Source organism: Macrobrachium rosenbergii, chromosome 35, assembly GCF_040412425.1.
Source record: "Macrobrachium rosenbergii isolate ZJJX-2024 chromosome 35, ASM4041242v1, whole genome shotgun sequence".
NCBI classification, from domain to species: domain Eukaryota; kingdom Metazoa; phylum Arthropoda; class Malacostraca; order Decapoda; family Palaemonidae; genus Macrobrachium; species Macrobrachium rosenbergii.
Window position 1 is genome coordinate 3,832,601 of NC_089775.1, and position 27,401 is coordinate 3,860,001.

Here is a 27,401-nt window from a genome sequence, read left to right on the forward strand (position 1 = left end):
TAAATGATTAAAAGGCTTCAGATGTCTTTATCAATGTCTCTACTATCCATTTACAAAGTTATTTCCTGTCTAGAACCTAACTTCTAATTATACTGCAACTTCCATCTGACACTTTGGCCCATATTGTTAAATCTATTCTCCCCCATCAGAAGGTTCTTGAGGAGTACTGTTAACATATCTTAACCCATTTAGTCACTAGGCCTACGAGCTTCCTGACTCTTCGCGAGCCACCATTATAATTTAAAAGATATTTTGCTTTTTCACTAAATGTGGAATTGCAATTACCCATCTTCTCATACTATGAAAAGTAAAAGAATATTTTATTCTAAGTTCTGTTTGTACAGCACACGAAAACGATTCTTGCATCAATACAATACTTGGGTCTTTCACATGATGTTTAAAATTGCGGTTGAACTGAATAGAGTAGAATTTAGGCGAAAGGCCAAGCACTGGGACCTATGAGGTCATTCAGCGCTGAAACGGAAATTGACGGCAAAAGGGTTATAGAAGAAAGAGAATATGACTGAATGTTTCTTGAAATTGGTACAATACACTTTAGTCTTCACACTTGTGGTTTAACTTGTTACAAATTTGACGTTTCTTGATTATTGCTGTATGAGACATTTCTTGAGAGATTAGTTGCTTAGCAACTGACAAAGTTTTAACACTCAGAACACATTCAGTCCAACTTCGGCATCGCTCTGAAATCAGGAATTGAAAGCCCCTTTTACTGATAACTTTATTATTAGAAAGTTAAAATATTGTACATTAAATATTTTTGGTTACAATTTTGGAGAGTTTTCTACAAAAAGTCCGGAGGCAAAGCATCGGCAATATACAGCTCTTCATCGCCCACGAGTATTTAACAACTCTTAAACCGACAGAATGACGTTCGCCAGAGTAAGATTCATTAGGCCTATCTCATCCCCTACGAAACAGCTATGAATGGCGGAGGCTGGAGTAAACGAGATGTGATCTACGTTACGAGTTATTTTGCACGTCAAATGACCCATAATGCAATACTGTAAATAAATAAAGTATATAATAATCACATGAACTTAATAAAATGAGGAAATCTGCACCGAAGGCGTAAGAGTTGGTACAATTCTTCGTACGTAACATTTCTTGTCTGTAATTGAATGGAAAGGTCACCTTCTGTGCATACATAATGCTTAATTCCAATTCAATGAAACTATTACTGAGATAAGATAGAGTATATCAATTTTTTCTCTCTTTTAGCAAATGCCAATCACTTCAAAAAAAGATTTACAGCATCTGACATTCAGACAGTGATTGGTTAAGCACCTTTAGTAAGAAGAAGAGAGAGATAAAACTATCTTTTTACAAATGTGACCCATTCTGAGTGGCAAACTCTAACAAAAGTACTGATAATTTTGCAGTTCTAAAATCCTTTTCACAGTATCAAATGTCATCCCTACAACTCTAAGCACTATGATTTCAGGACCATTCCTACAATTACAGAAATGCCCCAAGGCATTCCGAGTCTTCGTTTTCTGAGGCGACAATGCAAAATGACAAATTTCTAAACTTGTATTTTCCCTAACGTACAAACCCTCGGTCTTTACATATGGAAGCTAATCCCATATGCTAAGTCCTCAGGTTTCTGTGTTAGGAAAAATACAAATTACTTTAAAAATTCTTGAATTTCAATACCACAGCTTCGAGTGAAGTCACTCCTTTGCCTTCAATAACTGGCCAAAAACCTTTACTCCTTCTTAAACAAGCAACATAAACTGGCACTTGTAAACTGTAACAATAGAGAAAGACGACCGAACACGTAACCGATTTACACGTAATAAACATCAGCCGTAGGACCTAGCTGCTAACGAAAAGTGCACCACTAACAACTACAGCACTAACCGAAGTAAAACGTCACGAGGAATGGGGACGATAACTTAAGAAAAAGTCATTTGAAATTAGTTTAACTGATATTTTCATTTATATTCATTACCTTTTGTGTCTATATACAACTACGGCAATCTGTCCTACACCCTCCTAGAATAATAGGATACAAAAGGGGTTGTAATACTCTCTCTCTCTCTCTCTCTCTCTCTCTCTCTCTCTATGGAACAAAAGAAACGTGTAACTATGTATACTATACTATACGCATGGTAAATATTCCTCGGGGTAAAATAATATACAACATACATGCACTTAACCATAAACAGAAGAAGAAGAGTGATGTTTAACCCATAGACAGCAAAAAGAAGAGTTAAGTTTAATATTTCTTTACACATAAAGAGGAATGGTTACTGGAAAGACATTAATTCATGCTAGTGAAGTGTCATTACAACATAAAAATGAGTCACAGATATATACTACAAGGGTATTATGTATTTGGTGATATGCATCTTCGAAAAAACAAAACAAAAAATTGTCTGGCTTCTTCAATATCTCTCTGAATATTTTCTTCACGATTAACGCAGACCTGATCTTAAATTGGGAGACTTGGATGAGTCAAGAAGTACCTTCAATGGTTTGAGTTAACTTTCTTTGACATGGGACATAGGTTCGAACTTCTAATACCACACAATTCTGAACACAAGGTCAATCAGATTTAGACCGACTAAGTGCATGATTTAAAAACGTCTTGATCTAATCAGTGTTTATACCGATATGAACATGACAAAAACCAGGAACTCATCTTTACATGACAAAATTAAGGACTGGTTTGTTACTGAATATGATTTCTGTTCACAGCTAAACAAAAGAGAAATACTGAGATTCTTTTATCGAGGCCTTTTGTAACTGGTGCGAGTTTTCAACTTAAAAGTTTCAAGAGAGAGAGATACAGAGAACGGAAATGAGAAACAATTACCTCGAGTGCATTCTAACCCAATATTTCGAGCAGACGAAGCTTTGAAACGCGTACGGCGCTAATCGACTTCCACGAAGTCATCACCAGCAAACATACAAAAGCTTCCATACAAATTTAGCAGCCGTCTAACCTGCAAACTTTTCAAGAGAAATGTGTCATACAATTCACGTCTGTGTCCAGAACTCAGGTACCGCACATTACGCGTAAAAGCACCGAAAGACAATTAAAACGTGTCTGTGCCGATGGATTTTGTCCGATGAGAGAAAACCCGCCTTCGACTGCCATATGCTTGAATCTGTGAGGTTTCTTGTCTGCTGGAATATACCTCTGTAATTGTGCCTTAATCCAACGACCATGTAATGACGTGATAGACATTATACAGAATTGGATGTCTACAAAATCTATGTATAAAATTACTAGCTATAACCTCGATAAAACTGTAGAGAATACGCTATAACTTGAGTCTCCAGTGAACTCCTGAAGCCAATATTTTACTATAAAAACAGTAAACTTTGGAATTTTCGTTATGCTACACTAATATCATTTGGTTGTTCACCTTTTCAGAGTTTTGTCAGACCAGGAAAACTGAGTCTTGTATCAAATATACTCTACAATACTTATGAATTACTCATAATACTGTATTTTCTCATGATCATTACATGCGCGATTACTCTTGAACTTGTTCCTTAATTCAAAATGGCCTTTCGCATCTGTCCTGTTTATATCTTTGGTGCTTGAAATTAGGGAGATTACTCTTTCATTTCTCTCTATACAAATAGACTTCTCCCTAAGCTTCGTTTGCAAATGGCCACAAAGAGTACCGATAGCAATTCCTTCCCTTTTAAAACCGTCAGTTCTGAAAACTAGGCAACACCTTGAGTTACACTTGCAATCACAGAGGTGTCTCCCTTCTAACGCAGGTGGTCGGGCCGCTGGTAAGTCTGGTTGGCCAGGCTCTGGTGGATGGGAGGCTGGAAGCACCTCACGTGCTCGACTGGGAGGTTGTCCGGGTCGCTCGTTTTGAGGTACTTGTTCAAGACGGCAAAGATCTGCGAATTGAGCACCTGGAATCGTCGGATTCTGTCGCACATTCTCTTGAGGGGCTGGAAGAATAAAAATGATAAGACATCGTAGGTTCAAAAGCATGGGAAACGCTACTTTCACGTTCAGACGTTTCTCGATCGTTAGTAAAGTAAGTGCGTCTAGGTTTGTTTTACCAATTTAGTTTTATTTTTTAAGTATTTTATTACTTTTCTAGACCTGTTTCATATTTACATTCTGGCAGAGGGAATGTAAAAATTTGAAAATTACTTAGCAATTAATTTCTTTCTGACTTGTCCCTAGTGAAAGTGTGCACCTTCTGAATAATAAAATCCCTCCTTTCAAGAAATATTACTCAAACCATAAAGAAAACTATTCAACGTTCTAAAAATGACATCAGATGTTGACTCTAAATGCAAAAATAAAACAATTTTCATTTCTGGAATTGACCCAAGACCCAGTGATGCAAAACTTACAATGCCCTTGATAGTCTCGTCCTTCCCGTCAACTTTCTGCACGCGGAGGATGTGGTAACAGAAATCAAGAGCTTCGAACCTTCTCTGCTGACCCAAGAGCACAATCATGCAACATCCGGCCCAGTTCAAACCTTCGCCGAAGAGTTGTCTGAAAGAGGGAACAATTTGAAGGGAGTTGTTTAAACCATGAATGTTGAAAATTTTGAATGACAAGATTTCTGTCTAGGGTTTGTTTCTGATTACAATAAATGTATGTGGAAGTTGTTCTGCACAGGGGTTATTTGTCAAATACCCTTGGGTCAGATGAGGGTGACCAATTCCTGCCATTAACTTCGAATGTTGGGTATTTGAGATAATGTTATTTACCAATTACAGTAATGGCCAATAACTGTACCTGTCAGCTTAATATTTTATATTATATATGAAAACATTCCATCCTTGCAAGGCCTGACCTGGGGACAGGTCACAGCAAAGAGTTAAATAGGTTGACAGGAAGGTCAATTACCAGATGGTCCCCCAGTAAAATGGAGACCACAAAACTAATTAAAAATTAATTACGGCATTAAGATGGAGTTAAATAGGTTGACAGAAAGATCATTTACTAGATGGCCCCAAAATAAAACAAGGACAACAAATCTAATTAAAAACTAATATAAATTAAGACACTGATGACAGGAATAAAACTTACTCAACAGTAAAATTGTTAGCACCAACAGGTATGCACATGACGAACTGCAGGGCTGACCACAGCCTGTGGAATTCCGTGCACTCGTCGACATTCATGACTCCGTTAGCCGGGGGTGATCCGTGCCAGATGGGATCCTCTAAGAAGGACTGAATTCTCGTTAATATAACCTGCAGCAAAGGAAAGAGAACGGATTAAGACCCAGGGTAAAAAGGTTCCTCGGAAAGTCGAGGGTTGGAGGCTGTCTGCCCTGTGCATGAACTGAAAAAATACTATAGAACATTAATGCATATTAATACATTTTTATCTATTTACAGTTCATTTTTGACTTTTTAATAAGTGAGCTCCCTTCTTTCTGAATTTCCCTTAACCTTCCCTTACTTCCTAATGAAAACCATATTCTTTGGAAGTTTGAATTTCAAGTCAATGGCCCCTGCAGTGGGCTTGTTCCATGTGAATAGGGTTCATCTTCTCAATAATAATAAAAATAATGATGTGATTCAGCACTGAAAAGGACTCTGACAGTTAGAAGGTTTGAATGGTGTAACAGGATGAAAACCATAAAACCTTTAGCATTTGCACAATGAAACAATTGTTAGGAGAGGGTGGAATAAGGTGGAAGAAAGAGAATATGAAAGGAGGTACAATAAAAGGAATGACAGAGTTTGCAGGTAAGGGCCCATGGAAGGGACTCTGCACAGACCCTTAAGTAATGCCTACAGTGCACCATATGAGGTGCACTAACGGCACTAGCCCCCTATGGGGTGCATATAAACAGTACCATATTCTTTAACTTGTATTTATTCTCATCCCTCTGAAGGAAGAAACAGTGTTCCACAAAAGCTTCAGAATTTGCAGTAATTTTTCACCAATACATCTCTGACGACTGACCTTAAAATACACTTTAGATAAGCCATACTGCCTTCTTCAAAACATTATCAAATTCCAAGAGTCTAATAGTATCATCCCAAAGGGTTTGATTCTGATGCAGGGACAAAGATTTGGCTAGACACGTGACAGGGAGATTAAAGTTTAGACGACAAGCAAAGGGCAGGAACATGACAGGAGATGCCCCCAAGATACCCCTTTGGCTGGTTACAGGAACATCAAGCATTACAGAAACGAATCAGCGAAGTCTCTTTAGAGCACTCTTCTCGTCCTTACCTCGAATATGGACAGGCCGCAACACAGCCGTTCTCTGGTCAAGAGATCTCCTTCCCTTGCAATCATAGCTTGCTGTGGAGGATAGAAAAGAAATATTAGGAGATAGTAATATTGACCTATTTCTAAATTTACTGTAACCAGCAATGTTTTAAGTCAAATGACATGCTGTCAGCCTTATCAGGATTCAATTTTGGCTTTCTCATGTATATAAATGTTCTCTTGACAACAAATTAAATAGTGTATCAACATTCAAATTTAAAGATTTCAATAGTTTGCTGGCCTTCACGCACATTTCTCAATGCCTACTCAGGAGAAGACTGCCCTAAAATGGAAAACTGCAGTATCTGCAAAATTTTCGAAACTGAGATATGCCGCCTATTGGGCTCGTGAAACACTAATAAACAAGTTACTGCAGTTTCAGAATGATTCCTCACTACTTTCCATGAGTATTTAGGGGGTCCCATTTGCAGTAACTGCAAAATCAGTATTAAGGCCAAGGAGTATCTAACATTTTTCTCAGTTTTGTGTTTTGCAGATACTGCAGTCATCCATTTTACGGCAGAAGAGCTTGGGCCAATTCTAAATTAATTGCGACCAGCAGTGTTTAAGCTCAAAATGATATGCTGTCAGCCTTAAAAGTTCCATATTTTTATATACTAATGTTCTCTTGACAACAAATTACAAAATATATCAGTACAGCACTCACATTTACAATTTCAGCAATTTACTGACCATCATGTACACTTCTCAATCCCTACTCAGGAGAGGACTTTGGCCGATAGACAATCTGCAAACAAACCTCACTCACCTTAGCGGTTCCAAGCCTCTCAATGTTGGCAACAATCTGGAGGGGTGCGTATTTCGATTCCAGCCTCTTCTGCTTCGTCTCAGGTTTCTCGCCCTCTGGAAAATGGCGAGGGAATGGAAATGAGCATAATCAGGTTCACTGACGCAAAAACTATCTGTTCCTATGAAGTCAGGCCTAACCTACTGCTTCGAGAATACTGGTAGTTCTCTACATGCAAACTCTAGACTTACAAAATTCGGATACATATTTGTGTGAGCTATACAATTCTTATTTCATGTAATTCAAACTTATAAACTTTCAAAGATATTCAGTTCCATTTTTACACAAAATCTTGGATATACAATCTTTTTTTCACATAATTCATTGCCACTTTTTCAAGGAACAATTCAAGATTTTTGTTCACCATAAACTTTTTTACATAAAAATACTACATTCTCTTGGTGCAAAGCTTTATTTCCAAACTGTTTATATCATAGGCTAACTACAATGCTGGAATCCTAGACTAACTCTGTTCGACTTACAAAGAAATTTCAACTTATAAACCAACTCTGACAACGGAACTTCTATGTCCAGGATTACCTTAAGGTATATTCACAGTTCAATAAGATTGCTAGTTGTGTCACACGAGAATAAACAAGACTGAACTTCGAGAACTTCAAATACCTTTGCAGTACGGCCGTGGCAGAATATTTTGGAAAGGAGCAGCCTGGAGTAAATCACAAACTTCTTCTTGCGTGAGAGACTGTTCGACGAGCAAGCAGAATAGCAAAGCGTTGCCGAGCTCTCTGAAGTGGTGGAACAAGTCCGTTCTGGCGTCTGGGTACTGGACGATGTCGTTTAGTTGGGCGTGGTAGTACCCAAGTACGCCTGGAAAGAAAAGAGTAGAGATTTATGTGTATAAATAAATGATACAGAAGTGGAAGTATGGGAGAATCAATATTGGGAACTAAAACAGTTTGAATGGTTCAAATAACATGAGTGTTGATATTTATTGATGGCTGGACTGGCCAGCATTGATAATTCTCACAGTCTTAGCGGACAGAGAGAAAAAGAGAGTGAGTATTCAACACAATGATAGAGAGAAACAAGAGAGTGAGTATTCTACACGATGACAGAGAGAAAAAAGAGAGTGAGTATTCCACACACTGAGAGAGAGAGAGAGAGAGAGAGAGAGAGAGAGAGACTATTCTACACAAATCTCCGTAGTTCAAGAGTTTCTGTAAACTACAACCTCGATTCCAAAGCGTTTATTCATCATGGTTTAGTAAAGTTTTCTGGTTATTTCAAAATCTAAAAATCAAATTCAAACCAAAACAAATTCAGCCTCGAACAAAACACAATCGTAGTCACCGAGCTCTGAGAAGTCGCCCAAGGGAAAAGATTTAGTCAAAGTTTTCTGGTTACCAAGAAATCTAAAAACAAATTCAGACGCCTTAGTTAATGAGCTGTGAGCAGTCGGCGATGAGTTACTTAAAACCCCAAGCAACACTCACCCGGAGAGCCATAGTCGTATCTCGGCAACTTGCACTGCTTGGGCATCGCTTGCAAGAGCGTCTTCGTGAACTGGTGGATGTTCCCCTGGATCAGCGAGCGGATAATCTCCAGGAGTTCCTGCATCACGACGGCAATGCCCTGATAACCCAGGACGCGGACGATGGATCGCAGATGCGGAGGTCCGAGGAATCCTGTGGAAGTAAAGAAAAAAGGTTATATAAAACTAGCTGAAGTGGATAAGAACCCACAGTACTATATATATTTTTTCTCATCGTTTTTCCTATCACATGTGGCTCCCAAGAAAAGAGAGGATGAGATTTCTGTTATGTTCATATTTCAAGTAGCTGAATTGTGGAATCCTGTGAAAGTAAAGGAAAAAGTTATATAAAATTAGTTGAAATTGATAAAGAACCCACAGTAATATATATTTTTTCTTTTTTTCCTAGCAGGGTTGGTTCCTAAGAAAGGAAAGGTTAAGATTAACTGCTGCGTTCACACTTCAAACAGCTGAACTGTGAATAGCCAACCTTGGAATGAAACTTTTATAGTTGTAGCCATTTCATACGTCTAAACAGAATGTTCACTGAACAACTGAACTGTCATATCAAAGATAATAGAAAACATACTTTCCTTTATCAAGTAATACAACTATAATAGCCCAAATTATACTTTCATTATTACCATCATTCACTCCTTGCATCGTACAGCTCAATGAGACTAAAGAACCCCATTTCTAGACTCACATGCTGAAATGGAAATTGACAGTAAAAGGTTTGAAAGGTGTAACAGGATGGAAAACCTTGCAGTTGCACTATGAAACAACTGTTAGGAGAGGGTGGAAAGTAAGATGGATGAAACAGAATATGAACGTTAGTACACTAAAAGCAATGAAAGGGGTTAAAGCTGGGGGCCAAAGGGTTGCTGAAAAGGACCTCATGCAACGCCTACAGTGCACCGCATGAAGCACGCTGATGGCACTAAACCCCCTACAGGGTAGACTCACATACAATCAACCTAAATTGTTAAGAGTGATAAACTGATAAATAAACCAAACCAGGACTCACCTGAATACTGAGAGTATATTGTTGAGTATGCAACGTTCAAAGCCTTGCTACCCCATACCATGTATGGAGCAACATTGGGGGGTTTGTCCCGCTGCACGGCCTGTGCAAAGGTTGTCACGGCTGCCTTCACGAACCTGGGGGTTACACAGAGGGTGAATTAGCTCGAGATTTAACCTCAATTCATAAAAGTTTGTCTGAAGAGATTTAATCTGAACTCTATGTTTGATGCTTAATTAGCAATGATTCTCTCTGAGCTTTTATTGTAAAGTTATTTGTCTGAAGTATCAGATCTTTCCCAAGACACTTCAAAGATGATGATGGTCTTGCATTTTGAATGAATTTTATGTTTTTCTACAAATGTTCATCATCAGAAAACAGACACCACCGTACTTATGCGAAAGAGGGTTACAGAAGGCCATTTGTATGTTGTATTGTTTGAGGCCTATTTAAGTACAGTGTGATATAAAGTCAGTTGTTACATAATGCCTAGCAGAGCAAAACCTGGACAGGACAATTTTTAAACGTTTGTTTCTCTCAATGTTTGTAAAGCGTTCAGAGTGTCTGTACAAGTTGAGAACCTATCTCCAAAAGTCACAAAGGACTTATTACACAAAAAGGTTAATATTAGAGTCGAGCTGTTTGCAGGACAGGACCATGTTCAGCACCATTGGCCTTGCTCTATAAAAAGTACAGACACCAACCTACTTGAGAACAATCAACTTAAAAACATTCAGAGATATCAACAAATGGGATCTCAAATTAAAACTGTGATCAGAGCCCTTCCCCTTGCCACCCCTAAGTTCAAATTTTGTTTTGTGCACCTATTTTGTACATACAGTAGTGTACGTACAGTGTATTGTATTTTAGGATGAAAAAATTTACAGTACTGTATTGACTTTATATCACACTGTATTCAAACAGACATGAACAGTACAGTGACCTACATCAGTAAGCAGTGACACTCTACCTGTTAGTAGCAGCATTGTAGCAGTAGTTTGGCAAGAAGTCGTAGTTCAGCTCCCAAAAGACGTGGAGGGTTGTTCTGCCGTAGGGTGCAAGGACGTTGTGGTTTGCCTCGCGAAGTTGTGCGTCAAAGTCATCCAACACTAAGAGCTGGCTGAGTAACTTGTGCGTCTGTCTGTTCACCTCGATCAGGCCCTCGAGTTCCTGGGGCAGGAGAAAGAGGGCGCTAGGAGAGTGAGGCACTAAGATGGGGACAGCATTACTTATAAAACGTTTCTGCATTTCTCTGCCTGATTGATGATTCATGATGTTACAGTACTCATTACGTGTTTCTGTCTTACTCAGCTGGATTACGGTTTAATAACGTGGGCAATACACTTGTACAAGGTTGTTTTAATCCTACAATTATAGAAAATGTACACAAAACTCCTGCTGTCATAGCTGTTAAGTCTTGTTTTACTGTATAACCACTAGATTTTTCTAAGGAAAACTGCTTAATGGTAAGTGAAAAAATGTTGAGCTAAACAGATAATTAAAATGCTTGGGTCTTAAAGAGGAAAACACTACCTAACACCACAAGTTGTTTAAAATAAGGAATACCCACAATAAGCCCTAACTTCATAGAGTACCTGTTCTACGGGGAGAAATACATTGCACAATGACTCGTATTTTAGGAAAATAACTTACCAGACAAAGAATGTCTGCTATTCTATAATGAAAAATTCTCCCTAAACCTGAACACAATTTAATCTGTAAAGGGTAACCACGCCGCAGCAAATATCAACTCGGTACGAATTAGAACACCAACGAAATAGGCCTAAAAAACGACACAAGATCGCATACCACGACAGAGGTGATGTCGGCTCCTTCGAACCGCGCGATGGCAACCTCGAGGGACTTGTGCATGGAGGCGTTTATGCGCTGACAGATGAGTTTGTTCAGGTCAATGCTTCTGCCCAGGAGCTGGACGTGTCGCTGCTTCAAGAGAGTTTCGTACCTTTGGCGACGAGGAAGGAAGGAAGGACCGGTCAGTTTTGATTGTTACTAACCTAATATTATTCTCCTTGCATTTTAATTTATTTTCATCTACTTATTTATTTATTTATTATTCTTTCTTTTTTAATGAGTGGGATCTCTTCTTTCTCTATTTCATTTTACCTCTTACTTTTTCCTAATGAACATCTTAATATTCTCTGGAAGCTTTAATTTCAAGTCAGTGGCCCCTTTGGTGGGCTTGTTCCATATGAATAGGGTTCATCTTCTCAATAATAATAATAATAATAATAATAATAATAATAATAATACTTCGAGAAATTCATAAATGATGCTGTATGCAATTCAGAGTTAAAACACAGACATAAGAATGGAAGACTCATGTTTCCATGCAATACCAACTGTTTCTATACATCAAAGACCAAACTACGGTACTCTGTCTACCAGAAAAGTTGTTCGCTTAGGCCTAACTCGGACCGAACGAAAGGAAAAACTCACCTGTTGGCTGGTGGGTAATGTATTCGCATGTGGTGTTGACTGCATTCTCCTCTGAAGCGCTTATCCAACAAGATACTGCGGAAGATCGGAGATATTCGTTACAAATTGAAAAGCATGTCTTAGTATACATTTCAAAGTAATTCTTACAAACAAGGAGCACAAATACGAGCAAACTATTTTCAAGGAGCTGGACAGCTAGACAGGAAGAGGCTAAAGAGAACGGACGAAGGTTCACGGCTACGCACCTCCCAGCCAAGTGCTTGTAGTGCGAGAAGATCTGCTCGGACAACTTGAAGACAAACTGGTCAAAGCACAGGTTGACCTCTGCTTCGATCTCGTCGTACAGGAACTGCTTGCGGAACTGCGTCAGGGCATAGTAGGCGCTGTCGTTGTACAGATCCAGGGGGTACAGCACGCACCTGAAATAGCCACGGACTTGTATGTGCTACTCACGCGATGTAAATAGGCCTACATACTCCAAAACACAAAGAGAGAGAGAGAGAGAGAGAGAGAGAGAGAGAGAGAGAGAGAGAGAGAGAGAGACTGCGATATGAAAATACTGTCGAACCGTGCAAACATGAATGCCAACTATTTTTGCATTACTTTTAAACAAAAACAATGTTTTCCCCTCCACGGCAAAAACCTAAAGACTTACTGTACAAAACAGATTCTTTTCAGTCAAACTGTTAACTAATCAATATCAATTTCAGGGTAATTTGTATCATTGTATCATTATTAAACATATTAAACTCACAGCCACATTTCTCAACACCCAAAGGACGCGAAAATTGAAGCAAAACCAAATTAACAATGTTGAACGGCATGCGCTATTAGTCTAAAACCCCAACTTCACACACATAAACACACACTCTCGACGATACTCACTCCATCATAGAAGCGTCCTTCGTCCGCAGAATGTGATCTGTCAGTATCCAGGGCATGGACATTTCAATGGGAAACTGGAAAATGGAGACAGAAAAATTTGTGAAATTATAATCAAGGTACGTGTCAAATGTTTGGAAAATCCCCCACCCTCTATTTCTTCATCATTTTCATCCTTCGCTATCGTACTAAGCCGAGGCTATGCTGTCTACAATACTGTACTGGCTCTACAAGAAGAAGATGAGGACTCGTTCATTAGCTGAACTTTCCAACGGTGGCATTACTATAAGACGCCAACTTGCAAGTACGGACTGTCTCCTGAATTATGGGAGGAGATCACGAAAAAAGCATTACAGTCAGTACAAACATCACCCTACTGCAAATGAGTTACGTTCCGGACAGCTGTTTGTAAGTTGGTCACTGTGCTCTTCATGCCTACTAAATACAGTATGATATAAAATCAATACAGTACGGTATGATTTTTCATCCAAAAACACAATACGTACACTGTACATACAGTACTTATGTACAGAATAGGTGCCCACAACAAAATTTTAACTTACAGGGGGAGCACTCTGAACACAATTTTAATTTGCAATCCCACTGGTTTGTATCTCTGAATGTTTGAAAGTTGAATGTTCATAAGTAGGGTTGTGTCTGTACTATAAAATTCACAAGAGGTAGAAAAATAATGAGTGAAAATATGTATTAACAAAATAATCTCGGCAAAACCAGCACATCTACAGTTTCCTTTACGTTTCTGTAGATTAAAATCCACTAGCTTAGCACCCGGTCATAATTCAGCGACAGTCCACACTCCAAGTGTCGTCCAAACGCAAGTTACGAGTTAAAGTGGTCAGCTACGACAACTTCTAAGAGACGTTCCCACACCCTTGCTAAGAGTAACAGTATCTCAACTAAGAATCATAATCTTCAGCTACAAATGTCAGCTAACCCATGCACGAAAAAAAGTACTTTGAGTACAGAGCGTAGAGTTAATTTCTCACCAAAACCAAAACTGAAAGTCTAGAACTTAGTGGCATTCAAGGCTAAACTAGTCTAATCCCCCTTGGTCAGATGTGGTACAGTTCTTTGTATAGTTTGAAATACTCCTAAACAGAGCACAGAAAAAAATTTATATATGTGTTTATACGTAACTGGCGACAACAGCATTAACATACAATAAGCGTGATGCCGCTTTCAACTGTTTATATACTGACGAAACTGTTTCAAGTGACGACAGCACAGCAAACCAAAAAAACGTAAGCTGACAAACAAAATACCGCAGAGAAGTACATGAGAATTCGTTTACAAAAAACATGTGTTTAATGCGATCAGCTGATGTCAATATTCTTTTCAAACACCAAGGCAAAAATAAAATATCTGTAGACAATTTAATTCAGCAGTGGCTTTAAATGAACTTGAAAATGGTCAGAGCATGTAAGTATGATTTTAAAAATCAGAAGATATCATACAAATAAAGTTTTTATACATTACTGTACTTCTGTTTAATGCCATATTCCCTCAGTAGACAAATACGTTAGTGCTGTTACCTATCTGATTATCGCGATGCAAACATTTTCACACTGTGAGTTCCTGGCCCTTCGTACACATTTCCCAGTACAGGGAGTCCCCAGTTAACAGCATTTCAGTTTTACGGCGCTTGGCTAACAACAATGTGGTTTAACGGCTCTGATAAATTGCCTAACGGCACCGTTAACCTGTTAATGGTGCCGCTAAGTGGATCACATGCACTTTCGGCGTCATAAATGCCATTTATTCGCTCAACAGCGATTTTCGGTTACCAGCGTTCGCCCGTTAACTGAACCTCTGCCATTAACCGGGGACTGCCTACTCAGATCAGATTGTAAGTTACAATAATTAGATTCTACTTCAAAATAATCCCTTGAGCCCTAGGGCAGTGTGAACGTACACTGGCATAACATAAGCAGTTCATGCGGTAACGAACAGACTTTAATCGGCATGTTCCTAAGTGACGAACAACCACACCAAGAATGGTACAGTTGTACAAGAAGGGGCAATGATGGTGTTACAAATGGCAAGCTCAGTGACGTTTTACGAACGTGTGGAATCCGTACAGTACTCGTTAAAATAACAAAATAAGTGAGTCTTAGCTTATGTGCCAGTACACTACCGTGACTGCTGACGTGAACATTGTACACGACAATTCTGTGCAACACATGTAAATGTACTCCGAAAGACGAGCTCCATAAAATTAAAAGAGACATCAATGTGACATTAAGAGGGCCAAGCGTGCTAGAGATTGGATTTAGTAAAAACAAATGAAATTTAATTCAATACAGTATACGTTTACTTAAGCATAAATTGTGTGAAATAAAATTGTGACAAGATCCTGTTGTTATCAATACTAAAGTTTTAAGGTTATGTAAAAATGTGGCACTCAGAAGTTGTAGGCAGTCTGGTACTTCATCCTAATTGGTTTGGTGGTTGTACGTTCAGTGAACGAACCAATTTTGAGCCAGGTTAAAAAAAATTTTTGACACCCCACGGCACGGGATAAAAAAAGAAGGAATCTTTCTTTCACATAAAGTTAGTTCTTATAAACAAAACTTACAAAATACTACACTGTTAACCTCTCACCCCAAAACAAATGCGTAAACCGTCCTCATGCAATACACCGTACGTTAATATGAGTGACAAAAACAAAATGAACCAGCTTAACCAAGTTAGTACACAACCTTACGACAAGGATGAATTGCACTACGGAAAACCTGAAGGAGATTAAGGCGGGAGACAGAATTCGGAGTTCCAACCTGACTGTACAGAGGCTACGAGTGGTGGAGAGAGACTACTGGAAAGAATCGTGTAGAATTATTTCACATGAACACTAAAAACCTCACATTTTCCTACTCAAACTACACGAAATTGTGGAAGGTTTCGTAAGTCGCAATGATACAAAAAAAAGGTTGTGAAGAATTTCCGAACGCTGGAATGATGGCAATAACAAAAACGGAAGGAGCAAGATTTGAAAACCTTCCATGAATTAGGTGGAATCTACAATGGCCCCCAGTCCCTACCAGATCTCTAAAGAAAGGTGTCACTTTTTTGTTTTTCAAATGCTTAAGACTGGGTGACGGCACCCAACTGCCAACCTCATGCCTACATGAAATGAGAGCACGCTGAGAGAAAAGGAAAATGAACAGGGATTACCTCAAGGAGGTGATAAGTGGGGAAAAAAACAGAAGAGTAGAGTTCCAAGGTAGAGGTGTAGAAATAAAGGACTTGCGATAACATCGCAAGGAAGTACAGGACACAGTAATCTAGGACATAGAAGATTGGCAAGTGGACAATGACGGAATAAATGTTGGAAAATATTAACCAGATCTTTCAGAACTGTCCAAATGTGCCTTGGTAATGTTAAAGTACTGTGGAGTCAAAATTCTCACAAACGACACAATGAAGAAGAAGCAGAACAAAGAGAATAATGTGAAATTGTGAAGTAACAAAATCCATTCACGTTCCAAGGAACGTAAGGACATTTTCCCAGCCATAGGAGGGTTGGCTTCTACTAGTCAGCAAGGATTTGACAAAAACTTGTAGGTTATAATAGTCATTTGCCTAAAATGACATTGAATTTCTGAGGATTATCAACTCTTGCGACAAACCTTGGCAATCTGGTGAAAGCAGAACTGGGAAATACGGCCCAGAAGCTATTTGCGTACTTATTCTGATCAGTTCTGTGCACATTATATAGCCTGGCAAAAATAAAAATCCTTATCCTAAGTCACATTTGAAAAACCACATTCTAAAGACTTGGAATCTGGTCTAATTCTACAAGAACGACTGCTCGATACAGTGGACAACGTAAGGTGCTAAGTAGCCAGTATTCACGTCATGACTAAAATACCAGAACGTCAAAATTACGAAGTCACTCCCTGCTGCAACAGACGAAATTATCTTTGATTTTATCCAGCAATAAGTTTCAGCAGCAGCAAATGCCATGCTAAATGTCTTGACAATCACAATGTTAATGTTCTCCCAGACTTATGCCCAAGAACTCAACTAGTACAAGATATCAAATAAACGCTAAATCTACGTCCACATGATAACACAGCATCTGTTCTCAAATATACTGAAATATCTTGGGCTATAAACTACATCCATGTTTTAAACATTTCAAAATGAACCTATTATTCTACACTAGCACATCACAATCCATACTTATATATTTCAAAGTTACCTTACAGATAAAAATAAATTGTAAAATGCCAGCTGACGATATTAAGTTCTTGCGCATAATTTTTAACAAGCTCCAAGTTCCTGATGTTCTGCTGTTTTCTGAAGCACTTACAATATAACTTTAATTTTCATTAAGATGGATCGTTTAGCCTACGACTAACAAGTTAATTTAACATTAATTCTAAAGAATTAACTTACATTAACCCACATTTTTGCCAAGGCACACATCTGACATTAGCTCATATGATTAGCATTACATACATTAACTTGCATTATTGACAAAGGCTTGAAAGTTACAGAACTAACAAACTCTTAATTGTAAAGTGTGAAAAATTTCTAAAAATTCTAAGAACGCAACAATAAATCTTTCAGTAATGTGCTGATTTCCGATAACCTACTAAAATATAAACTACTTACAAAATAATCTACGGCACTAAGTCCAACTAATATACTTCACACTAATCTGAGTGACGTATCTGCAAACCTGCTGCGGTCACAACCTTTACGCAAGTTCGTGTTCTAGGGGGGGGGAAAAAGACGGTCAATGCGCTAACTAAACACAGCACAGCATACCATAACCTAAACGTTTACAATCCAATGGGGTTGTCCAGGTGTTCGTTAGATGCTAGACCTGTTTACTGTAATCTAATGACAACTAATTACTCAACTGGCACTTTACGGAGGTGCACGTACCAAAGTAAAGTAGCTCAAGACACCGTTGCCGTATCTCTTTTCCACGATTCACAAATAAACCTCACGATTTCCAGCCAGGTTCCTAAACTCCTCCTCGTCTGAATGAGTTTAAATCTCAAAATTATCCCCCAGAGATGTTACGTGTCTCGACAAATTGCGGACAGCTCAAGTTGTTGTTAGTGCACTTCACAGGTTTAGTCGACCGAAATCTAAATTAGTACAAATCACAAAGTTGTCATCCAAATAAGTTACGTGTCTTGACAAACTGAGGACAGCTCAAATCGTTGTTAATGCAGTTTACAAGCTTAGTCGACCGAAATCTGAATCAATACACGTCACAAAGCTATTGTCCGAATTCTGCATCGGGCTTGATTCTCAAATCTAAAACTGTCTGGACCTTGAGTGCCTGAAGAATATTTTAAATTAATCTGTGGGTCCTCTTAAGTTCTACAGACATGGTCCTACTGCAATCCTGTACTCTATGCTATATTTATAAACACTGGACAATGTCAAAAATCTTTAGAATTAGAAATGCACTGTTAATCTAGTCTATTCCCACCAGGGAAAGGGTTTAAGGGTTTGAAAACCTGGCTGAAAGCACCCATCACGATATAACAAGTCTCACAAAACTGAAAGATAAACCCAAACGAAATAAAAAAAAAATAAATAAATAAAACGTGAACTTAACGAAGGTTAGCTTTAGTGCATTTCACAAAAAGGGGGGTATACAATTCTTGCAGGCATAAAATCTCTAAAGTTTACCAAGCAGTAACAAAAACTCTTCCTAAGAGAACACAACTCGTAGCAAATAAAAATAACACAACAGTGACTAAAGACTACCTCTCATCATCTACGGTCGCTTAGGGTGAGGGTGTGTGCCGATCGGGACACGGGGAACAAACGAACGACCTCTCTTACTCTCTCTCTCTCTCTCTCTCTCTCTCTCTCGCTCGTTCGCAAACGTTACGGGAAGGGAAGTCTAAGAGGGACTCCAACGGAAGGAAGCCTACGTTATAGAAAAAAAAACAGCCAGCAAGTCTCCCTACGTACAGCCAAGGGAAATACGGAGTCAATAATGATGCAAGTTACGAAGGCAGGCACAAGCAAATGCAACAGCAGCACGGCAGAGGCAGAGCAGGCACAAGGACAGCAAACATCAACAACAACTGAAAAAGAAAATAAAAAAAGGGCGGGAAAGCGATACCTGAATTCTCTTGTCCATGACCACCAAGTCTTTACATTCCTCATTGTGCTGGTGATCCACTGTGCACTTCTACGGAAGAGGAGCAAGGCAGGAGGTGCACCAAGAGGGGGAAGAAGAAGAAAAAGAAGAAGATAATATAAAGAGGAAGTCGGAGAGGGCACTCGACAAAGAGGGAGAACATGGCGGAGGGGTTCAAAAATGGGGAGGCGGACACAGGGACACGTTTGAAACCTTCGTGAGGAATGGGATCGATGTGTGATGGGGTTTGGCTTAATGCGCGCACGTGGGAGGGCGAGGAATTGAAGTGTAAGCTGCTCGTGGTGTTGCTCTACGAAAGTAATGACGTTAACTTGCAAAACATCACAGAATAACTGATCCAAATTCTTTCCCGAAACAACATTGGTCTAGAGTACCATCTAGGCTTGAAAACTTGACAATCTAATGAGTAAATACTGTCAATGAGGACGAATAACCATCCGCATTCACAGCAAAGTTTCAACAACGTCAAACCTAGAATCGTTTTAAAAGCGACGCCTCTCCCTTCGTGCGCAAAGCCAAACGTTCTGCTGTTCGAATGAGAATGAGGGAAAATGAAACGCAGTCTGCGCATGAACAACAATGAGATGGGAGGTTTATCAGGTATCCAGATATAAGCTTGAGACACTCATATGCCATTTCAGCACGGGGGGAAAAACTAACACTTACTTAATGTTGGCATGGAAAGGGTGAAACACGCACACACACACAAAATAAATTCAACAGGGGAAGAGGGATTTTAGGTGGTCATAACTGCACGGTGACAATTTTGACAGAGTTCCTCTGATCCGTTTCTCGTTTCAGTAGCAGATGTAAGAGATGTGATTTCCGTGCTGGAACTTTTGCCCGTTTTAGATCAAACTTTACACAGCACGACTTTCACGCACTGACACAACCGAGGGCGTTTGGTCCCAAATCGTTTTAATGAACAGTTACAACACTTCAAGTAGGGCGGGTCTAAAAAATGAACTTTACGTGCCACACAACCACGAAACATTACAGAAATGACTGTGATCATTTTTACAGCACATCTAAAATGACGTATTACAAAATCATCCCTCTGATGTCTACTACCGAAAGAAAAGGAATCACGTTCGCAAGTATCTTGACCCTACAGTGGTGGGGTATGGATAAACGGACACAATACTGTGCTTGGACAATTTAAAAAAGAAAAATGTTCAACAAAATTGAAAGAAAAGTAAATGACAAACACTACGCTGTAATCTCAGCTGTCAAAAAATATTCCGTTTCACTCACACAAACCAAAACATGGGTATCAGGTACCAGGTGCAATATCTGCAATGATTTCTCTGCACTGGATGATAAAATACACAGCACAGATGTCAAGCAGCCAAGTGAGATACCAAATAGTGTTGCTACATTTTTAAAATATACTTTCGTATCACCTGGAAAATATATATATATAGATGAAAGTAACTGTTCTGTATGAGGTTAAGTAGAAATAAGTACTCAAACTGAAAAGAAAATAAATGGTACTCTGTTCTAGATGACATAAAAGTAGTGACAGTAAAATTTTCTTGCAGAGCATAAAAGTTAGGCAGCGATGTTGACACACCTCTGAATAATAATCATGATTTGGATCACTTCAAAACACAATTAGGGAACCATGAAAGCTGACTCTACGAAAAACAGAAAAGAAAGCAAGATATCTATATTCATCAAGAGAATTAAACTGCTTTCAACACACCCAAACTCTGTCAGATAACAGCAAAAATTCTCAATACCTTCATGTTCAGAAACTAGTGCAGTATACCAGGTAGCCCAGTACTTTTCAAATGATATATCGGCCATCTCATTTAAGAGTTTGAAAGGCAGACTAATGTTTGTGGCAGGATAAGGAATTGGGAAAGAGGAGGTCACTGATTTTGATCCAATATGATTCTGCATCTTGTATTCACAGGCCCAGTTCATGCCATAGTGTGTACAAGGGACTTCATGTGCCTGCAAGCCAGTTTTCCCAATACTGTATATTTATATGAATTCTGACTGGAAAGTAGGTTGCAGTTATAACTGCTAAACTGGCTCACAATTGCAGAATTGTGCCACACCCAAACAGTACTGGCTCCTTGATGAGAGCATTTTGATGACCAAATACAAAACAAACCCACCTTGGTGCAGAAAACCAGATGTCCACGACTTGTGCAGGTTTGAGGGAAACAAGTACTGAAACACATCTATAGAGGGCTGGTCTGGTGGGTGAAAATCCCTTAGCAAATAACAGAATTTTTGCTAGACAGCACTGGCCTTTACTCAAGGTCAAATGTTAAAAAATGCAAGGAAGGTATCAGATTTGAAATGTATTCCAGCTAGATGTTTACTCAGGGAATGCAACAGTCTTACTTATTAAGAGTTTAGTAAAACGTTAATGTACTGTTTATGTATTGTCTACATACACTGATAGCAGTGACTCTGGAACGTTCAGGATTTGTCTTGGAGAACTAAAAGGGTTTGGACTCAACCCTAAAGGAAGCCAGGGAACAGAAAAGCAGGAAGAGTCCCACAGCCTGGCTGTAGAGGGAAAGAAATGAGATTTACTGACTTCCACAAACACTAGAAGAGGTGGCCTTATTAGCAGTGTGAGTCCAACCAAGAGGAAACGTGCCAACGTGATGCCATCATCAGTGACAAACTCACACTATCTATCATCACAGTCTATGTAAGATGTATAAGTCCACTTCCTAAATAGTTTCAGCAGATAAGTACACTTCGATAATGAATCCTGCACCGTAAATGGCTCCCCTTCAAATATTAGTTTCTGCGTCAAAAGTCAGGGCACTTCAAGATTCACTGAATGATCCCTTTCAAAGCTGAATATATATTCTGGTCTGGTAATAACTTCAGCAACTATTTTGCGAAGTGGACTGCGACTTAAATTTCTGGTAATATTCTTTTCCTTCTCCATTCTGAGACGGACAGGTACACTGCACGACATTACTGACCATTTTCATGATCAACTGCAGTCTGAAGATGAACCTTCAGGCTAGACTTGAGCAGAGGGGTAACACTTGATTAACACAAAGATTTCTATTGCTAATGCTTCCGTTGATAATAATACGAAATCACTGAACTCAAACAAACCAAACTGAAGTAAAAATGAGGGGTTCCATTTCACCCACACACATTCACTTCACGACAGCAAAACATACTGCGTCTCCCGGCCTCAAGCACACCTCCATTTCTCCAGCCAAATCTCTCACCACCAAAAATCACTCAAACTTAGCGTCATCCCTCGGACGAGCCGTCGCTCCAAAACCGAGCTGTATTCGGGCGAGGTCTTTGTTATCTTTGTTATCAACTGTCCAAGCAAGCATTTAATAAAAGCCGGAAGGGAGTGGAAGCAGGGTGGACGTTTACAAACAGAAGCCACGGAAATGTAGTACACAAAAGGAAAATGAAGCGAGACAACTAAAGACTATATATATACTCTCATGACAAGATCTGCCAAGCTTGACGTACTGAAAGCCATAACAGTCGGTTAATGTTCTGTTTTTCCTCCGGTCATTCTGATTAAAGCTGCATGCCCAGGCATTCTTAAAGAGAAAACAAAGATTAATCAAATGGAACCATAAAAGGGGATGAGGGTTGACAACTCGGTAAAACATCTACGGTACTTAACTTAGCCTAACGGGGGTTAACGAGAACAAAGAGGTTTGACGGGTAAAAAAGGGGATGAATGACGAAAGCAAATCACTCAATCGGAACTGAAATTGGCTACGAAAAATCTCCAAACTATTGAAAATGAATTTTTAAAACCACAAAACTACATATTCTCGGAGGGGGAAAAACGCTGCCTTGCGCGAGCTTGTTCAAGGAACCGGCTAACTCCATTCGTGCTCTCTCCTCTGAAACACAGTCTTCCAAAAACACTTCTTGGCCACAGACTATTCTCGCATCAAGCCCAGTTAAACTCATCACCTCTTCCAAGTCACACCTGTTGAACTCTCTCTCGTCGCCTCGGACCGCTTAAACTAAATTTAACCTACAACTTAAAGGCTACACAAAATCTTAACAGCTACAAACGTATTATCAAACGTGAGAGGGAATTTGCGAGGGAAGGTACAGAGAAAGGTTTCAAAGAAAGGCTCTAAGGAGGGAAGAGATGTTTCTCTGATTTTCAATTCATAATTGCTGCAAATACAGAAGATCATTAGTGTGTTTCTTAAACTGTAACGACAGCCTACAGAAATCAATCTTAAATGACACGTAAGATTACCCAGATCGAAAGAAGAGGTAAAATTAGCCAATACAAGAGTTTCCTTTGAGGAAAACAAAGACAAGGTTCCAGGGTACAGTCATAAAACAAACATGGAGGTGGAATAGGAGTCGAGACGTCTTCACAAGTCCTTCATGAACCTAAACGACTGTTTTATTGCAACTGTGAGCCAAGTTGTCTCAGGAGTCACCTGCAAAGATTTCAGATCTAGAAAAAGGGTTACTAAAACTCATTCATTCCAACTGCTAAGCTGATCTGAAAATCTTCGAGTAAGTTTCACGATTACCAACATACAAAACTTCGAATTTTGTGTGGACAGAGACACCTGAAGAACAGTTTATTTCACTAAATCATTTTTCCTACAACCAAACAGGACTGGGAAGGACTCTAAATTAGCTCATTCCTTGTCTGCTAAACATACGACACCACTCAAGACAAGGCTTTTGTTGTTGAGACAAAAAATGATAATTATAAACCCTTTCATGTCCCTTTTCCTCTGAGGGATTAGACGTGACATGAGGCATCTTCATCTTCATCTATTCCCTTTAGCCATGATTTTTTTGGTCTTCTTAAAGGTCCTCTTCGGAAGACCTGCTGCTTCTGCATCTACTGTTTCAAGGCCATGTTTCATTAGACTACATAGTCAGGTATGTCATAAGTTACAAAGTGGGGAATGACCTCCCCTCTTTTTCTGATCCAAGAATGCATGTACATACCCAGAAATGGTACTAGTACTGTGTGTCTATCATAATATGGACACTGACTTTCCACTAATTTTTTTTAAATTAATGTTAGGACGATTCAATAAAATCTGGACAAATTCATTACAGATGTTTTCAGAGCTCTACAGCTGTTAAAACACATGACTAATGTGCAAAGATGTCTGCAGGTGTAAATCTGTGAGTTTTTCCCAAGATTACATCTATAAGAGTTAATGAGCTAGTTTCGTTCTCACATTTCAATATGAGATACATTGTTCCAGAGGTGTACTGTCTACAGCTTTGCTTAACAGATTTTATTCAAGAATCTAAGACCAGCAAGTATCCAAGCTCACATTTCAATAAAATACTTTAACGTCCGAGACTCAAGTTGAGTACATTTCTTCATCAACTACTCTTGGTCCAAAAACATCGCTCGCAAACAAATGCTCCTCGAGCAAGATATCTAACACATCAATGCAAGATACACACAGCATTAGGGTGAGAAGATATTATCATCCACCAATCACTCCAGCAACCCAGCACACAGACAAGATTATATTTCCATTCTACAGACCTCGAGAAGAGACGTTCTCATCACAGCTCGTGTAACGACATTGTCAATGCGCAGTGCCACCAAACATTCTAATAATGCAGGATTACGGGAGAGGGGAACACACAGGTCTTTGTCATGGGAATGCAGGGAGAGGGACATAAATAAAATGTAGGCCAATGCAACTGTCATCCTTCTGACATAACACCTAAAAACAACACACACAAAGTGATTGTTGAGGGTAATCATATAAGAAATTTCAAGCCTTTCAAGTTGAGTTTTAAGAATAATTTCAAGGCTTTCCAGTTGAATTTTAAGAATATCTTAAAAATCCATAAACTGAAAGTATTCGTGCACTGTAGCAAGAGATGTAAGGTTATACTGTATTGCAAAAACCAAACGGCACAAAAGAGTCTTGGAATGGAGAAAATGCCCGAATCAAATCACACCTTGGACAAATGTTTGTCTTAATTTTGCTGGAGGAAAGTTGCTAGGTACTTCCTGATGAGAGCAACTGATTTTAGGAAAGAAGTACAGTAGATATTAAATGCTGTTTTATAGAACGCTGAGGCCTGTCAAGTAACAGGGAATTAGCAGGATTCCTGGGAACAATAAGATGAAGAAGAGGAACAAAACATTAAGAGTGGTAGGCAACAGAAGCAGAAAATAAATTGCACAGCATGACGGGAGAGGAAAGACAGTTTAAGATCTCAACGAACTTACATTGAGCCATCGGTTTACAATGAATTCCCTCGCGAAACAGAGACGAAACTTTTGCCCAAGGTTTGTTTGGGTAATCTAAAGAGGAAACCTCTTCTTTGATCAGAGATAACAAACATGACATAAGTTTTGCACTTGAACATAACGAAAAGGAGGGGGTTTGGGGCAGCGTATAGAACAAGAGGTGAATATGTGATCTGGTGAAAAAATCTTTGATTAGACCTACATATATATATTCAAGAAACACATACGAATTATTAATCCTACACATGTTCTATTGATGCACACACACACACATATGATAGAGATGACAGTTGGAAATATGCTCTACAAAGCATAATGACGGTACAAATAGTCCAACATCGAAATTTAACCCAAGACAGCCATTCATCTACTGGAACAAACTCGTTAAACATGTTGAAGATAAGAACTGGAAATAGTGTGGTAGTGAGTATTCAATTTCTTTATCAGTTGTAACAGTAACATGAAAAACCATCGTGAAAACTACTACGACGAATCTTAACGCTAGAGATAGAAATGCAACAATACATCGAAGGACTAGCCTACAGAACAGAGAGCGACGGCCCACTTACTTGTATTCTCCTTCCCATCGTCATCTCCAGGTAGAATTCTCGGTACCAGAGCTGGGAGAGGTCGCAGCAATACTGAAGGGTCTCTGTCGGCAAAACAAACACGTTTTACTTAATTTCACTTAGATTCTTCTTGCGGAATTAAGGAAGAGGGGGAACAAGAAGTTTACATATGAGCTGAGTGGGAACAAACAAGAGGTGATAATGACGATTTTGCGACAATTTTGCTATCTTTGATCACTAGCAACCTTCGTAACCAATTCCATAAATCTTGCGACACTCTATCTTTCACTCTTTAATTTTCCCGACTTGTAAAGCACTCACCGCTAAAATTGATAAGGTAGGTCCAGAAGAACGACGTCTTGTGGAACTCGTCGATCTGACACAAATGCTGGCCGTCAAGTTCCTTGCGCAAGGTCTTCTTGCCGCCGGATTTGTCCGAGATCAGCGACTCCAACATTGTCCTGACCATGTACAGCTGCGTCGAAGAGGGACCTGAGAGAGACAGAGAGACACTGGAAGCATGGTCTTTAAGATGAACTTGGAATGCAAGATGACTCAACTGAAATATGAACCAGACCTCTCAGGTCCTAAGGAGTTCCCAAAATATGGGTTCTTTAATCATTTCATTTAAAAACGGGTAAACAGCAAGCTGCCCTAGACTTGGCCTTCATATCACGAAGGAGACTCACCGACGTTTCTGCGAAGCACCTTGATTTCAAAGCCGTTGTCTGGGTCTTTCTTGCCCTTCAGCGCCGGATCGTCCGGGGGCTCTGCACCCTTAATCCAGTCCGCACTCGTCTCTCGTACTGACACCAGTATGCTGCAAATGAGGCAAAGACTGTTAGAACTCTGATGTGCCGCAGGTCTAAACAAAAACCTTCATTAACGCATTAAGCCTAATGATAAAAAATCACTTGGTTTAAATGCATTGTTTCCGCAAGTTTTTGACGACTGCATCGTCATCTCCCACTCCATACTCCCTTGAGGAAATATTTAGGAACAGCCACAACTGAGCCTTTAAATTTTAGGTTGGTTTAGTTTACTAATATCCCTTACATTACCCCAACACTTTAACAAACCACTAATTCATCTGATTTAAGGATTCCCTCTTTAATTCTGGCAGCCTTGTGGCACTAGGTAATCTCTTCTTACAACATTTAATCTATGGAAACCAGTAACCTAAGGTTACTGACTTCCTGACGAGACTCACGGCATTACATCATCTGAGAGAGAAATCTGTGGGCAGTGGCCTGTCAATCTCACAACAACTATAATTGGAACTTCTAATGTTCTAAACTTTGTGCTGTTGCAGCTTCTAAAGTTCAAGCAAAGATGCAATGCATTAATACCCTAATGCTGTTCTCTTTACATTTTAATGCATTTTTATCTATTTATTAATTAAGTTTTCCTTTTTAATAAGTGGCATCTTTCTGTATTTTCCTTTACCTTTTCTTACTTCCCAAAGAGCAACATATTCTTTTGGGGGTTTGAATCTCAAGTCAATGGGACATTTCGTGGGCTTGTTCCATACGACTAGGGTCC

The 27,401-nt window shown here is 39.2% G+C and overlaps 1 protein-coding gene across 8 annotated transcripts in view; it reads right to left on the reverse strand.

Annotated features, from left to right (window-relative positions):
* Positions 1 to 725: 725 nt before the first annotated feature.
* Positions 726 to 27,401, reverse strand: part of Sra-1 (Cytoplasmic FMR1-interacting protein Sra-1) — a 38,536-nt gene continuing 11,860 nt past the window's right edge. For 4 of the 8 annotated variants that reach the window (XM_067134186.1, XM_067134185.1, XM_067134191.1 and 1 more), the window contains 17 exons: positions 26,549 to 26,679; positions 26,181 to 26,351; positions 25,860 to 25,942; positions 19,026 to 19,094; positions 12,911 to 12,984; positions 12,271 to 12,444; positions 12,026 to 12,100; positions 11,378 to 11,531; positions 10,539 to 10,738; positions 9,572 to 9,705; positions 8,507 to 8,698; positions 7,677 to 7,880; positions 7,014 to 7,108; positions 6,206 to 6,277; positions 5,045 to 5,211; positions 4,357 to 4,504; positions 726 to 3,942 (listed from right to left, as the gene is read on the reverse strand). In XM_067134186.1, the coding sequence (XP_066990287.1) occupies positions 3,751 to 3,942; positions 4,357 to 4,504; positions 5,045 to 5,211; positions 6,206 to 6,277; positions 7,014 to 7,108; positions 7,677 to 7,880; positions 8,507 to 8,698; positions 9,572 to 9,705; positions 10,539 to 10,738; positions 11,378 to 11,531; positions 12,026 to 12,100; positions 12,271 to 12,444; positions 12,911 to 12,984; positions 19,026 to 19,094; positions 25,860 to 25,942; positions 26,181 to 26,351; positions 26,549 to 26,679 (2,335 nt within the window). In that variant the 3' untranslated portion in view covers positions 726 to 3,750. The remainder of the gene's footprint in view (positions 3,943 to 4,356; positions 4,505 to 5,044; positions 5,212 to 6,205; positions 6,278 to 7,013; positions 7,109 to 7,676; positions 7,881 to 8,506; positions 8,699 to 9,571; positions 9,706 to 10,538; positions 10,739 to 11,377; positions 11,532 to 12,025; positions 12,101 to 12,270; positions 12,445 to 12,910; positions 12,985 to 19,025; positions 19,095 to 25,859; positions 25,943 to 26,180; positions 26,352 to 26,548; positions 26,680 to 27,401) is intronic. The other 4 variants (XM_067134190.1, XM_067134189.1, XM_067134188.1 and 1 more) reach the window with 1 other exon arrangement.